This window comes from Diachasmimorpha longicaudata, chromosome 14 (genome assembly GCF_034640455.1).
Source record: "Diachasmimorpha longicaudata isolate KC_UGA_2023 chromosome 14, iyDiaLong2, whole genome shotgun sequence".
NCBI lineage: Eukaryota > Metazoa > Arthropoda > Insecta > Hymenoptera > Braconidae > Diachasmimorpha > Diachasmimorpha longicaudata.
The window spans coordinates 5715621-5731948 of NC_087238.1; the positions used below are offsets into that span (position 1 = coordinate 5715621).

General features: G+C 41.1%; 2 protein-coding genes across 9 annotated transcripts in view; both read left to right on the plus strand.

The window, feature by feature from the left end:
• Positions 1-16328, plus strand: part of LOC135169256 (uncharacterized) — a 187305-nt gene that overhangs the window by 148877 nt on the left and 22100 nt on the right. For 5 of the 8 annotated variants that reach the window (XM_064134087.1, XM_064134082.1, XM_064134081.1 and 2 more), the window contains 2 exons: positions 3400-3603; positions 4693-4955. The exons of 2 other annotated variants lie outside the window; for them this stretch is intronic. In XM_064134087.1, the coding sequence (XP_063990157.1) occupies positions 3400-3493 (94 nt within the window). In that variant the 3' untranslated portion in view covers positions 3494-3603; positions 4693-4955. Of the gene's footprint in view, positions 1-3399; positions 3604-4692; positions 4956-16328 lie in introns of those variants that run through there. One more of the 8 variants, XM_064134080.1, reaches the window with a different exon arrangement.
• Positions 11136-13384, plus strand: LOC135169351 (uncharacterized). The gene is made up of 3 exons (XM_064134295.1): positions 11136-11251; positions 11335-11374; positions 11606-13384. The coding sequence occupies exons 1-3, from the start codon at positions 11136-11138 to the stop codon at positions 11954-11956; spliced, it is 507 nt and encodes a 168-aa protein (XP_063990365.1). The 3' UTR covers positions 11957-13384.

Sequence of the window (16328 nt, forward strand, 5' to 3'; positions counted from 1 at the left end):
GGAAAGTCTAATTGAATCATTCCGAGTGATTTTGGGACCGGCCGGATGAAGTTCTTAACTGGTGGGCATGCAGATCAACAGTATGAGATGTTGTAAATGAGAAAGGTGAATTTATTGGGCCCATACGGGCCCGGTACTGCTGAAGGTGATGCCCCGAGAAAAAAAAAGTTGGATAATTTTGGCGGAGGAAGTCCAGGAAAAAATCTTTTTCCTTTTCTGGGACGGGTCCATGACGTTTCAGGACTTTTCTCCACCTCTGGTGCTTCCGGGGACACTTCAGTGATCTTGATACACTCCCGAAAAAATAAACTCCTAATCCCACCCTGGGATGCGTGACAGGAAACGTTCACACATGACAAAGGCCCACATTTTCACAGTTAAATATTGAGGACAATGGGAATGTCAGTGGAGCTTTCTTTGTCGGTGATTTTTCACTGACGTAAGTTTGAACTGGACCTCAGTGAAGACCACCAAACACGTGATGGCCACTGGTGGACCTGGCTCTCAAATAAAACACATGCCGTCGACATTCGCAAGTTCTCCCCGGGGGTTTTTCGACCCTCGAGCAACTGACCCGCCTCTTCCTGAATAGGGTATAAGCGTGTCTACATGGGTTCAACACGTGTAGCATTCGGATTGTATTTTTTTTGTGTGAAGATGTGATATTTTCCGATACAGGAAAAGCCATCAATTTTTTTCCGATTGGGAATGTCCGGTCTTTGATTGAACGCAATTGTTTTATTGAAATTTTGTTTTTGTTGTATTTTTTTGTCGCTCGAGTGTTTAATTATCGTAATGAACGGCTATACTTGTCTTGAGATAATGGAATCCACGTAGAGGATGTTCCACCCCCCCCGAAGATCGCGTACCCGTGAAAAATCGAGTATTTGTAAGGCAGGTGCAACCGCACAGGTAGATAATAAGGATTTTTCCCCTTGCGATCGCCCGATGATTCCCCAGTCGGACTGACGACTCACTCACCTCCACCCCTTCCCATCCTCGATCTCAAGACGGATCCCCTTCACATCGAAACGGTAATTAGGATGCTGCACACTTCATTAGCATAATAACTCTTTTAACCTCCCAAAAACGCACGGGAGATAGAGTCCAAGCGCTGAAACCCGCGGCTTTCCTCACGGTTCGTTTTTTTTTCTCTCGTCGATTTGAAAGGGCCGACGAGAGGGGGTGATGCTGACGTTTTTTCGACGCTCAAGGCGAGGGGAGGTGTCGAATAAATTGAGGTCGCGTGGGGCGGACGTCTGGAGTTGTGGACCACACTGACGTCTAGTCCTGGACTCGGTTAACGTCAGGACGCCCGATTCCTGGGGACCAAAAAAAAAACGTCTGTTTTCGTGCTCTACTTTTTATTATTTATTCTCGAATATCTCGGGGGTGGAAGAGTTGAGAGGCCGGCATCTTGGCTTTGATGGTGGATTGAATAGTTTTCCCGACAGGTTCAACAGATGCCGGGGAAACGGATGCCGGATGTGACATGTGTTGAAGTGGAACCATGAAAATTCGGGTCGTTATTTCACAAAAAGCAGCTTCACCGCTGGGAAGTTTCACTTGAATTTTTTAACGACAGAGTTACGGAGAATTTTCGGGGATAGTCTTCTCCGAGGAGTCAGGTCGATCCGCAAATATTCAAGCGATTCTCAAAATTTCTATTTTTTTTTCTCGTCTCACGTGTTGAACTACTTCGGATGATTCTGATGGGGATTTTTTTGTTTTCTGAATATGTGGAGTCACTACATTCTAAAATGATAAAATGGAAGAAAAATGATGCTGAAGGGCTCGCCCAGAGACAATATTAACTGCAAGACCGAAGCAAATTGGCAGTGGGTCGGCGAGTTATTGAACGAGAGTCGGATACTTCTGCTCATGAGATACAGATCTCGAGGCTTATAACAGGGGTGGGCCCCGGGTGGAAATACAGTGGTCCGGAGTCGAGGTAAGAGGGGGCGGGTCAACTTGTGGACGAAAAATGTGTTATTAAGCCGACATGTCAATCAATTTTGGTCAAATCGGTGGCGTCCGGAGGTTTTCGCTGTGGCATTGAAATCCACCGAGTGCGTGTGGTCGCCGATGAAACATCCTCCTTAATGGAGAGGTTAAAATGTGTTATTAGAATTGGACGGAGATTTGAGAGAATCATAAATTCGATCCGTGAAGAGAAAATCACTTTGTCGAACGTGGCCGCAACTACAACACGAGGAATAACGAAGGAGCTCCTAGAGCCCACTCCCCATCACGGGGAATCCCCTAGAAAATAGGGAAAAACACTTCAGCGATTTGGGGAAAAATTCGAATTTTTATTCTCCCGAATCTCGTCCCCCGTTCCCATCAATTTCGTAAACCGGTAAAATTTTTGCGACTCGGGGTATCTTCTGATACTGCGCTTCTTCCCAACCCCATTATGTGCACCATAACCTGAAAAGGCGTGTCCTACAAGACACTTCACCTCCCAATGACAACCGATATTCCCTTTAAAAATCCTGCGAGCATTCAGTGAAGCAACTCCACCTGCTGTTTTTGCTCCCCTGCACCTTCTGGTGCTCCTCCACGTGTCTGCAATTGATGTTCACGATCGTCTTTTTTTTTTCTCATTCAATCCGAGGTGATGCCGAGCAAGGACACGATAAAGACTTGTCAGTATGCACGGTTCATTAGATAGACATCTGTTTAAGACCGAAATAAAAAAGGCACGAAGGCCTCTTCAGGCTCCTTATTACAATGATGGCCCGATCGAATCACCTGGTGGTGGAACGCCAGCATTGAGTGTCAATCAGAGAATGTGATTTGTAAAGAGATGATGAGGTACAGCGGGAGGGTACACTGCGTAACGATTACCCAGTTTGAGGGATTATAAAACCAATTTCCGCTCCTTAAGTTGTATCAAAGGGTTCCTGGTGTCCTTGAGGAATGGGCGAGGATCATATGCATCATAATGACACCAACGGATGCAGTGGCCCGATTCTTTCTCTGTAATATGCAAATAAAAGAGCTGTGTCCTTCGTGAAAGCTACCCTGGTGGAGGGATCTTTTTGTCTGACGAGGGGCAATGGGGGTGAGGGTGAGGGGGGAGGTCGGAACAACAGTTGACATCGGGATGAATTTAATCGGAGAGGCAAACGAGACCGACGCCTTTAATGGGCACTCGTTAAAGGTAGCTTTGAGGGCTTGTCAATGAGTGGCTCGTTAATTACTGGCTTTATTCGCTCCCTGACAGCTGTAGAATTTCTCATAAAGGGATTCTCTCTTGTGTGTTGGTGGTTGTGAGCGACCCGGTATTTTGTTCGATATTTGCGATTTTCAATTAGCACGATTTAAATAAAATTAATGCTCACTAAATGAGGACGCGATGATTCAATTTACCGTAAAATTTTTGTTTTTTTTCAGCTCCGAGACGATTTCAGGAGCAAGAATGTTAATATTCAATGAAAAATTTTTTACACAACCGAAAATCAGACCTCAGGCGATTGTTGGCCATTAAACCATCGATCTGGATCGTTCATCACTTGACTTCGTGTATATCAGAGTTTATGATCAACGTTTTAAGACCGCGAGGAGTATCTCCTTCAGGGCGGCAGCTCTGGACGCCGGGTAAGTGCAATAATCCACTGTACGGGAGCTATTAAATCCTCGACTCATAAATATAAATCATAGAATTGTCTTTGATGGTGCATCAGAGTGTACCTGCCCCCTGGAGAAACATCTGCTCACTGAATACAACGTCGCGCCAAATTTGGCAACGATCTACTTGCCCCCGAGAGAAATTCCCCTTCGTCTCTCTCATTTGATGATTCATATGCTCCTCTTTTTTTACTTTCATTTCGATGATGTTTTTGTGGTGAAACCTAGCTCAGGGCGATTAATAAGCCACGCATGCATACGGTATCCAATCTAATATGGATTAGCTACGCTAGAACAATCATTATACGCCGCGGAGGGAGATCGTACCTCGATAATCGCTTTCCAATTAATTTTTTCATTTAGATAGATACTCGATTGTTGAGGAATTAATCTGTATTGAGTTCAATCCGGCGAGACCCGGTCGAGTGGGGGTTTGGGGGAGGGAGCAGGAGATTTTAGAAAAAAAAATCTCTTCATTTCGCTTTCAAGAGCTAATTTACTTATTTTTTATTTTTATCGTGACAACAGCGAACTTTCTACTGTCGTCGGGGGAATTTTGGGGCGTCACGTGGATTATCTATTGGCATTATTTCATGGAGGTATGTTCAACCTTCAAATTGCTGTAATACAAGCTGCACCTCTATCGGGTACCGGAAAATTTATCAATTTTTTGTTGCACAAGTATTCCTCCGGTAATTATGTACACTTGTCTACACTGATGTGCGAAGAAGAGAGAGAGAAAGGGAGAGAGATGTCCGACGATTCACTCCAATCAAAGCCCATAAAAATGTCTCGCGGTATTTCGAGGGCAATTTTTCGGTGGCCCCAACCCGAGCAATTCGTTTCCTCCTTTTTTTTCTCTTTATTTTCAGATAATCACAGGCCTCACCGCCTGGCGATGAGAGAGTCGAGGGGGAAATTTTTGGTGTTGCACAAGGGAGAGTGGAATAGGGCTTTGCTACTGCCTCACACCTAAAAATCTAATCTGTCCTGCCATATATCCTTCTACCCACAGTGAGAGAACACTGAAAGTAATCTAGGCCAATTTAAATTTTGCAGACGGTATTTCGTCTAGTTCGTGGTTTCGCACCACACAAACCGGAGGCGCGTGATTATACCGTGTGCCTGCGGTTTGATTGGAGTTTTGCCACGATGAAGAGTGGACAAGAATTTTTATCAGCTTGGAATAACGCCTCCTTGGGATAAATAAAGGGTGGAGGATTTATCTTGATTGTAGGCGAGGCCAACACACGTTCCACGAGAATTGCAATGAATTTTGTCACTGGAATTTTCTAACTTCCGACTTCTGGAGTTTCTATCATGTGAGTAATTAATATTTGTTGTGAAAATTGTTTGAGAAAATTCAAGTAGAGTATGAACTTCTCGTCTGACTATCGGCGTAAAATTAGAATATTTAGAGAAACTTGAAATTTCATTGACGTACGTTGTTTTATTTTCTCTAGTGAATTGTGTTTCTATTTTTGAAACGAACGTTAGAGATTTAATGCGATAGCCATTTGACCTGGAGTTCCGATATTTTACAATAATTTTATATCACTCGAACACTCGTTTCCGAGATATATTTAACATCTTATCGGACTCCTACCAATTTCTGAAGCTTCGAAGCCTTCTTTATCTCCCACCGAATGAATAATTCGGTAAATCGTCATTTCTCAGCCAACACGACGCATCATTCACCTTGACACACGCACTCAGCTAATCCCCCCAACTCTACATTATCTCTAAATTTAAATATCACCCAAAACAAGTTGTCCCCCGCTAGACAATAACCGACACAACGAGTTTTGGCGCCAGTTGTAGCTTCTGGTGTAGTTTAAATACGTCGACAGCACTTAGTACATTTGACTTTTGCCTCGCATAGGAAAATTTTAGACGACAATCGTTCATTGACGATGCAAACACTTGTCACAATACGCGAAGAGCAATACTCGCATATGTCAAGATTACGTGTGTATGTGTACGGAAAAATATGACATAAAATTAAAGAAAATCCTATCATAATTTCAACTACAGGAAAATTTCCGTATTTTACATATCGTATGACCCATACATATGCAAAATATTTTTCTCCCTCGCGGGGGGAGAACCACCGACCGGGAGGGGGAGGAAAAGGGAAAAATAATAGCTTCGATTTGGCAGGAACCTGAAGAGTTTGTCACTGCATTCGTGCCCACGCTCCTCTTCAATTTCTCCGTCTCTCTTCCCATGTCCATGTGCGTGGGTGGTTAGAAATGTACACGTGTGAGTATGTGTGTGAGTGCCTGAGACCCGACGGCGAGACGAACGACACGACGGGGTGAAGAGGGGGCGCCAGTGGAGTGGAAGCGCGTGAGTCGAGAGAGGTCTCTAGTCCCACGTGTCGGCTCGTGCCTCCTCGTGGCCGACGTGCGTCCCCCACCTCATCGAGCTACTCCACTACTACTTCTACGCACGCCACTCGGGATGCGCTCCGGGCACATACGGTTTTTTTTTTCTTCTTCTTCATCTGGCTACTTCGTAAAAGAGATTTAAATCGATGATAAGGATTTTATTCATGAAATTCTACTAGTATTCTACATTTATTTTTCCCACTGGTGTGTGGAGAACTGGGAGTTTGTTTTGTCGAGTTTATTTCACTGATCACTGACCTTCGAAGGGGAGATAAAATTCTGTCAGTGGTGAAGAGTTGAGAGACAGTTAAATATTGAAGATTTTTTAAATTCCGTAATGGATTGTGTGATTGACGGTGTGTGTCTGATATTGCAAGGGTGTTATCACTTATTCGAGGGATAATGTCACGTATTTTCAGAGGCTAACCTGGATTTTTTTTGTAAGACTCACCGGGGTAAAATGAGCATTGAATTCCAGATAAAAATTACTATGGAGCGGTAAAATTGACATTCGTCCCTCGTTTCGCCCCCTGGAGGTCTAATTTCTACCTAAAATTTCTTTCCTCGTGGAAATTGTTCCCTTTTCAAATGCAAAACGGGCACTTTTTAGGTGGCACACCTCCACGAACTCGACACAATGGCTTAAACTAATATTGAAATATATACCAACGATTGGGTGTAGTTATGCATCTTTCAACGTCACAAAACCCAACAACCGCACACCAGGCGTGCCCACTAACAAATGCCCGGTTATTTGATTTATCACTGGGCGATGCCAATTCAATACACGATTGTTAATGTGAAATCATTATTTATCATTATTGGTATTGAGTCTCTCCTTGTGCCATCGTTATGATGCATGGCATGTTTGTGGCTGATATTCGGTTGATACTTGTTGCTGAATTATTGTGGGCCACGTGTGGGGATAGGCATCAGGTGGATTACAAGTATTGAAATGTCATTGGCGATACACCGGGTCTCCCCTCCCGCCCCTACCCTCGCGACTTGAGTATATCAAGGTCTCGGCTTTGGCTATTCCATCAAAAATATGTGAATGAATCGTCGATTCTGACTGTCAAGTTAAGACTTTTGGATGCCATAAGTTGTCGCAGAGGAAAATATCTTTGAGAGAGGTTTAAAGGAATTTTGAAAAAAAATTCTACCATATTTGCTATATGTAATTGGTAATAATTTAAAATTCCCATCACCCGGTGTGTTCGCACCAGGGTAACTCGGGTTCTTTGTTAATTCAAAGTGGTGTCAAGTTTTTGTTGAATTCTGATAGCCTGCTCTGCCAAAATTTCATTCAAATGAGGGTATCTCAGGAAAATTAAGCTCATTAGTATTTTTCTGGTAATGCCAGAACTGTGGGATTTCTCATAATTAATTAGGAGACGGATTACTATAAAAAATCCTTCTGTGAAGAGTCCTTAATTTTTTTCCTCGATTATTCCGTCAAAATTAAAAGCCTCGCAATTTCCCTCGAAGCCATGGCCTCATGATCCGTAAATAACGTCGGCAAAAATCGCAAAAATCGAGAAATATTCGAGTCACGATTCCACGGAAAAAAATCATCATGATTTAACGCCGGGAGAAGTTCCCCCCTGAATCTTCAAACTTTCACATTCTCGAAACAATGGTCTTTAAGTCGCCCCTCGTCCCCATAAGATATCAGGTCAATGGCGTATATTCCCCATCTCTCGATAACCATTTGTGGAAAAGTCGGAATGGCAATTATTCGTCGGTAAATCTGAGCATTGGCCGGCAGCTGTGTACTCCAAGTTTGGTTATCCCATCTTGGTGTGGCCGCAAATCCCCCCAGTGAGGCAGAAATTTCTTTCTCGTCGGTAGCGTAAGACTCTCACAACCCAGGTAGGAAAAAACGAATGGGCCAACCTTGGTACAAGCACGGCCGCCGAGCTGCCGTAGCTCGGCACCCGGGCTCCAGCCAAACTCGCGCCGAACTTGGCTAGACCCTGGGATGATAACACGGGGCCAGGCCTGGGACCGAACTTTGGCCAGACTTCGGTCGCCGTACTTTGGCCGCACTCTGGGCTTACCATTCGGCCCGAAATTGGCCCAGGCCTGTTGCCGAACTTTGGCCGCACTCTGGGCTTACCATTCGGCCCGAAATTGGCCCAGACCTATTGCCGAACTTTGGCCGCATTCTGGGCTGACCATTCGGCCCGAAATTGGCCCAGATTTACGACCAGAGCTGTGGCCAGGCTCCAACCGTTGCCTGTATTGGGTTCAGAATCACCAATAAATATATGAACGGTATATCTGATAAGCAGACATGTATTTATTACCTTCAACATTATACAGAAAACAGTTTTATTATGTGACAAAACTTATATTTAAATTTATTAAATCTATTGACAAAAAAACTCAGCCAATCAAAAACTTTTTTCCTCCTATCGACATAGTACATGTTTTCATCCGATTTTGGTTGAACAGTTAAAGATATGCAGTGTTTGTATCTCCAATTTTCATGAAAGATAATCACAACTATGAGATTTTTCCGCGAACAGAATATGAAAACTCAAAAAAATGATTGCAGGTATAAATTGTAGAAAAATCTTTTGTGGATTATTTTCATCCGCTTTTAAAATAAATAATCTACGTAGATCATTTGAATCCGAAATTTAATACGACATACCATATTAAGTCTTAATAAACTCTCTCTTACAATCTAATAATATTAGCAGTCAGTCTTCAGAATTCGAAGATTGTATTAACAAAATATCCAACAAAATAACGCACCAATGTTATTTTTTAAATTAGTAGTTTAGAATTGATAAATTATCGTGCTTCAATTCAAGCATGAAAACAGTCATTATAATAGCAATATTATGGATAATTTATTCCGCTATGGATGATAAGAATTAATTCTTATATCCATAGACAATTGCTGATACGAATTATCCTGATAAGAATTATTTTTTCATCTCGGAAAGACGTCCTTTTTTTACAATAATGTCTTCTCCATCTGCAACTCCGGAACACAGAATGATATTTAGTTGCATTGATTGTGTGCTAGTTCTATATAATATTGCTTATTATATTCACTCTTTCAAACAAACTTAGAAATATAAAAAAGTCTTGGATAGGATTACATATAACTAATTAATTTCAACCCTTAAATTTGAAATCTTTGGGGAATATGGACGCAGTCCGATTGTGAAACTTCAACCTTATAAATATTATTTGACTTGAATCACCAAATACTGAAAACAGCTCTCAATGGCTGAAATTACTTTCATTAGAATTTTTCTTAAAAATTAAAAATCCACTTATTATTTTTCCCTTTAAACTTTTGGACATAATATTTAATCCCTGAACCAACAACGGATATTTATTCCCGTGATCTAACTTATGAGGAAATGACATAGAAAATACTTTATTATGCTAAGATACATCACATTTTCCAATTGTTATTTCCATCTTCTGGATTTCCGACCTCGCCAGGAGAAATATAATAAATATAATTAATACTTCAATGACAGCCGAATACTAAACAATATTCATATATTAATATATATTCTGCCCAATGAAACGCCTCGCGATAAAAATATATTGATAATATAAACTTTTCCTATTAATCGTACCTTTTATCAAGAATATCACAACTAATACAATTACGAAAATGAACTAATGGAGTCATATTAACACAGTGATTTTACAATTCCATTTATCCCGGAAAAATGAAGTATTATCGATTGGTATCGGTTGGTTGGTTGGTTGGTTGGAGCTGCCGTGTAGTCTTGGGTATTGATGTGTAACCTTCACTTCTTAAAATGGCTAACAATTCATCGATTGCTTCTGCTGTTGTAGCTCTTTTGAATTTCACTGCCCATTGATTAATTTTTTGCTCCATTCCCCGCGGTTCCAATTTGTCCAGAGTTTGTGTATTCTTGTCTCCAATGCTGTCAGTGAATACTTTGTTGAAATCATTGTCAATGTCATCTGAATCACCATCACAACCTGAGCCCCCAAGAATTGGTTCATCCCTGTCTCCAACGCTGCTATTGGATTCACTGATGCAATCATTAAGATGCTTATACGAGCCACAATCACCATCACCACCCGACCAACTATCACCACAAGCACTAGCATTATCATCGAGATGTCGAACATCGACATCTCCACTAATTTGATCCACAATAGATCCACTACGGATAGTTATTTCATTGGCTGTTGGCAAACTAACCTCTTCCTCATCGGCATTATTGCGTTCACTGTAATCCGGAGTTTTTTCTTTAGCGCCTTCTACGTTTACAGATTCTTTTTTCTTCAGTTGATGAAAATGTCTGTATTTTTTAACCCGTGAATATGAACTCTGAGACATATTACAATAGTAAAAGAGTAATATTAAAATAATAAATTGCCGCACACGACACTCATGTCTACTGCCACAATCAGACTACTCAACACGCCATCTTACGGGCTGTTGTCATAGAATGTGTGGTATACGGTGATATCCACGCATATTTTCCCCTGAAATAGTATGTTCAGAAGAAATAATGGTACCTTCGGAAGAAGGAGAATCAAAGGACGAAAAATTTAGTGAAGGAACATTCCCCATGAGAATTCAATTTTTGGAATGCTGTTCCATATGGGACCCAAGCCTGGCAAACCATGCCCCTTGTCTGCCTGGCCATGTCTCGGGGCAAGCTTGGTGACCCAAGCCTGGCAAGCCATGCTCTTTACCAGTCTGGCCATACCTCGGGTCAAGCGTGGTTGCCCAAGCCCGGCAAACCGTGCTCTTTGCCAGTCTGGCCATACCACGGGCCAAGCTTAGTGACCCAAGCCTGGCAAGCCATGCTCTTTGCCGGTCTGGCCATGCCTCGGGCCAAGCTTGGTGGCCCAGATCTGGCAAGCCAGTCTCGTGCCAGACCTGGCCCGTTTCGTGGACATTGGCATTTCCTACCTGGTACCATTGCCCAGCAAATAAATCAGGAGTAAATTCCACGTAAAAAGCCATTATTTCAAATTGTAAGTAGGACCCGAAAAATCGTGGGACAATTCGTTATTTCCGATGATGATAAAACTTTTCAATTTCATGTTCCCCCAATTTTCCAAATTGAAAACATATTTTTTACCGAGATATCGATGCCCGTGGGAGACGGACCAGTGACTAATGAGACACATGACTCCCTCGGACATTTTTTTTTCTATTCTCGCATAATTTTTATTCAAGTGGGCCGACGGAGGCGTCCGAGGACCCAGTGGGGACTTTACCCGTCACGATAGACAATTTTACCTGCCTTAATAAGTAAAAAGATCAAACAACGTGTGGGTGACGAGCCAGGGCGATATTGACAACGGACCCAAATCTCGTAGAAACACTGGTAATATATCTGAAATTGATCGTTTTTCTTCTTTTTTATGTAAAATCAATAAATTGGGCGGTGACACATGCACTGGGTTCGTTTTCTGGTGATGAAAAAATCTTTCATCACCGGGACTCAAGTCTACGTCACTGGAACGCTTTGGTTATAGAACCAACCCGCTGGCGATGAGCCCAAAGATGTCTTCTCATGTTCATAAATTCAAAAAAATTTCCCTTCTTTTATTTTTAGCGATTATTCATGAGAGTTTTGATAAGCAATAAAAAAGAGATGAAAATATGTGTTTCCACTATCCTATCTGCGGTTCTGAGGAAGACAGTGTCACTGCACTATTCTGGTTACGGAAAGGAAGCTGGCGGAAAGAAAAAGAAAAATTTTTATAACACTACAGTATGCAAAGTACTGATTGATGTGATAATTGAGGTAATAGGATCCAGCACTGATGAGAAGAAGATAATGTCAGAAGTAAGTACTTGGTTGTCACGTTCTGGCGATCGAGAGGGTGGGCGTAAGGAACGACAACGCGGGTCAAGTCATCATAACGAGAATAATTCAGTTTGTTCCTTTGATACCAATCGATAATACTTCATTTTTCCGGGATAAATGGAATTGTAAAATCACTGTGTTAATATGACTCCATTAGTTCATTTTCGTAATTGTATTAGTTGTGATATTCTTGATAAAAGGTACGATTAATAGGAAAAGTTTATATTATCAATATATTTTTATCGCGAGGCGTTTCATTGGGCAGAATATATATTAATATATGAATATTGTTTAGTATTCGGCTGTCATTGAAGTATTAATTATATTTATTATATTTCTCCTGGCGAGGTCGGAAATCCAGAAGATGGAAATAACAATTGGAAAATGTGATGTATCTTAGCATAATAAAGTATTTTCTATGTCATTTCCTCATAAGTTAGATCACGGGAATAAATATCCGTTGTTGGTTCAGGGATTAAATATTATGTCCAAAAGTTTAAAGGGAAAAATAATAAGTGGATTTTTAATTTTTAAGAAAAATTCTAATGAAAGTAATTTCAGCCATTGAGAGCTGTTTTCAGTATTTGGTGATTCAAGTCAAATAATATTTATAAGGTTGAAGTTTCACAATCGGACTGCGTCCATATTCCCCAAAGATTTCAAATTTAAGGGTTGAAATTAATTAGTTATATGTAATCCTATCCAAGACTTTTTTATATTTCTAAGTTTGTTTGAAAGAGTGAATATAATAAGCAATATTATATAGAACTAGCACACAATCAATGCAACTAAATATCATTCTGTGTTCCGGAGTTGCAGATGGAGAAAACATTATTGTAAAAAAAGGACGTCTTTCCGAGATGAAAAAATAATTCTTATCAGGATAATTCGTATCAGCAATTGTCTATGGATATAAGAATTAATTCTTATCATCCATAGCGGAATAAATTATCCATAATATTGCTATTATAATGACTGTTTTCATGCTTGAATTGAAGCACGATAATTTATCAATTCTAAACTACTAATTTAAAAAATAACATTGGTGCGTTATTTTGTTGGATATTTTGTTAATACAATCTTCGAATTCTGAAGACTGACTGCTAATATTATTAGATTGTAAGAGAGAGTTTATTAAGACTTAATATGGTATGTCGTATTAAATTTCGGATTCAAATGATCTACGTAGATTATTTATTTTAAAAGCGGATGAAAATAATCCACAAAAGATTTTTCTACAATTTATACCTGCAATCATTTTTTTGAGTTTTCATATTCTGTTCGCGGAAAAATCTCATAGTTGTGATTATCTTTCATGAAAATTGGAGATACAAACACTGCATATCTTTAACTGTTCAACCAAAATCGGATGAAAACATGTACTATGTCGATAGGAGGAAAAAAGTTTTTGATTGGCTGAGTTTTTTTGTCAATAGATTTAATAAATTTAAATATAAGTTTTGTCACATAATAAAACTGTTTTCTGTATAATGTTGAAGGTAATAAATACATGTCTGCTTATCAGATATACCGTTCATATATTTATTGGTGATTCTGAACCCAATACAGGCAACGGTTGGAGCCTGGCCACAGCTCTGGTCGTAAATCTGGGCCAATTTCGGGCCGAATGGTCAGCCCAGAATGCGGCCAAAGTTCGGCAATAGGTCTGGGCCAATTTCGGGCCGAATGGTAAGCCCAGAGTGCGGCCAAAGTTCGGCAACAGGCCTGGGCCAATTTCGGGCCGAATGGTAAGCCCAGAGTGCGGCCAAAGTACGGCGACCGAAGTCTGGCCAAAGTTCGGTCCCAGGCCTGGCCCCGTGTTATCATCCCAGGGTCTAGCCAAGTTCGGCGCGAGTTTGGCTGGAGCCCGGGTGCCGAGCTACGGCAGCTCGGCGGCCGTGCTTGTACCAAGGTTGGCCCATTCGTTTTTTCCTACCTGGGGTGGACGCTTGTTGTTATGTTTTTGACGGAAAAAATTACACCAACGAGAAACGAGTCATGAGATTATTCGGGAATATAAAAGAAGTGGCAGCTGGCTGGTTAAATTCAACATCGAAAGACTCAAGACCCAATATTTGATACAACTCGTCCGATCATCGAGCCCTACTCCACATTCGGTTTCTATAAAAGGATTAGGTGCGCCTCTCTGCTTGTAACTACTGCATTCTTACCGGTTTTTTGTCGACACGGGGTGTGTCTGGGGGTCTCAAAATATTTTTGAGACTCGGGGGGGAATCGACGGTGAAAAAACTAATGGAGAATTAGATTTCTTGAGTGAAAAAACATGTTGGCGGAAAGTTTTTTAAGGGACTAAATTCGGGGGAACTTTTTTCACCGGCTGCAAGAGTACAAAACAAACAAGTTTCCAAACAAGTTTTGTTCTGAACGATAAAGGACATTTTTATTCGAATTTAATACTCAAAGGATGAAATTTTGAAGACACACACGTCACACGTTTCAATGGATTTTATGCAATTTTTGTATTACGTTTACAAAAAAATTGGTCTATCTTTGCTTGGTCATTTGCAAGAAAAAAACTTTCCTAAATAAAAAATAAAAAAGGGGAAGAATCCACATTTAGCGAAAGATTCCTCGGTCCTCTCCTTATAGGTACTTGAATCGAATCCCCGGGTTTGTTGTCCCACGATCCGGCCACGCGTTCCCAAGAAGCGATAGCTGGTGGGGTTTTGTTGTGCCCAAGCCGCATCGTCGCCCAATGAAGGAATTTATTTCTTCCCCTTCTCGAAAACTTCTCCTTTCCCTCAATTCCCCCTTTTTTGTCATTCCCGTGAGCCGACAACGTACCCAAGCGCCAGACACATACGCCTCGTACTCTTCTTCACCCAGTTGCCCATGTATTTGTTAGTCCATGACTTGATTGACAGACACTGGAGCTAACCCCATACTCCTTCAAGACCATCAACTCGAGTCCTCGATGTTATCGCTTGCGCTTATATTCATCTTATTTCTTCTTTTTCCGGACATGTCGAACAGTGAAGTCTGACATTTGCCTTCACAATTGTAAAACTGGGATTAGTGTCCGATGGACAATACAAAATATACAAAACGAGTGATATTTGTTCCCCGTTGTCAGTCCATACGGGAATTACACATTTCACTGATTTTTATCGATCCTCCACACTTTATTGCACGATACGAGATAAAATTAACTCCGCTCACAAACAGAGAGAAAAGTTCATTAAAAATTTAATTTGATTTTGTTTGTTCATCTCCTTTAGAAAGAATTCCGTTCGTATCGAACGCATATTTTTGTACATAATATAATGTACGTCGCATGGTGATAAAAGTATCTGACTCATGTGATTGTAATCCTCGGCTGTGCTCGGACGACGAAATCCCATTCTTCAGATAATACTTTTATCGTCCAATTATAATGTACTGTTTTCTCTCAGCTGTTCACCTCGTGCCGAAATAATGCATTATCTGTTCAGGCGACAACAGTATTATCTGACGAATGTGACTCAATAATCCGAGTGCGACGAGTTTATATTTGATTCAGAACAAAAAATTTACAGATAATGATTACAATTATACGGATTTAAATCATGGAATGTGTCGTCTTCTCGTGCCCATTTAATTTAAACTCAAGCAAAATCCATTGGAGCCCGTTCACGCGACAGGTTGTACGTTAATGACTCAGTGAATGGGGGATTCCCACTCCCCGAACTCCGCAATTTTTCACTCTCTCTTTTTTGAATTACCGCCTTGAAGAGGGAAGAGGGGAGGATGGATTGATCGATCGATTTGGCTAATTTCCAGGCGCTAATCAGGACGATTTTTGTCGAAACGAGACGGAGAGAATTCCGTTGGAATCCCTAAGTGACCTCGCCCTCCACCCATTAGCGTATGTAAATACAAACGGTTGGGATGGAAATCAATTACCGACTGTCGACAAAAATTCTCGAAGCGAGTTCTATGCATAACAATGAGCTGGGAGAGAGGGGATGAGGTCCCAGGGGCTTTTAAAAATTATTCTCGAGTGATTAGGACTTAATTACGGGTGGAAATGACGGCTGAGGGCGGGGGTCACTGTTTTAGCGGACGAGTGAAGTTTCAGATATTTTCGGGATGACGATTACTCTCCCGGGGACACATTCCCTGAGCGATCGTTTATTTATCATCTTAAACTTAATTTTATTCAAGAGAATAAAATTGTGCGATTGCGCTAGATATCAGAGTTACAAATTATTGCGTCGTAATATTCTGGAGCTGAAGGTTTTGGGTGAAAATATTTCGAGATGAAAATGAAACAAGAAAATTCTCAAGTCAGAATTGATGACCCCCGCGTCTTGAACCCTCCCCTCGCCGCCTAATTAACTGAACTATTATCGCCCTCATGGACGTACCAGTCATTTAGCTCTCGTTACCCCCTTGGGTGTCTCGCAGATGTGCGATAACCGCACCATAAATACCCGAAGACAGCGAAAAAGTCCGAAAAATTCGTACC

What these genes read in the sequence shown, in the direction of transcription:
- LOC135169351 (XM_064134295.1), top strand. Translation starts at nt 11,136, where the DNA reads ATGCCCGTGGGAGACGGACCAGTGACTAATGAGACACATGACTCCCTC. An exon ending in CGGAGGCGTCCGAGGACCCA is followed by an intron (nt 11,252 to 11,334) that starts GTGGGGACTTTA and finishes GTGACGAGCCAG; the next exon opens with GGCGATATTGACAACGGACC. An exon ending in CAAATCTCGTAGAAACACTG is followed by an intron (nt 11,375 to 11,605) that starts GTAATATATCTG and finishes TTTTATTTTTAG; the next exon opens with CGATTATTCATGAGAGTTTT.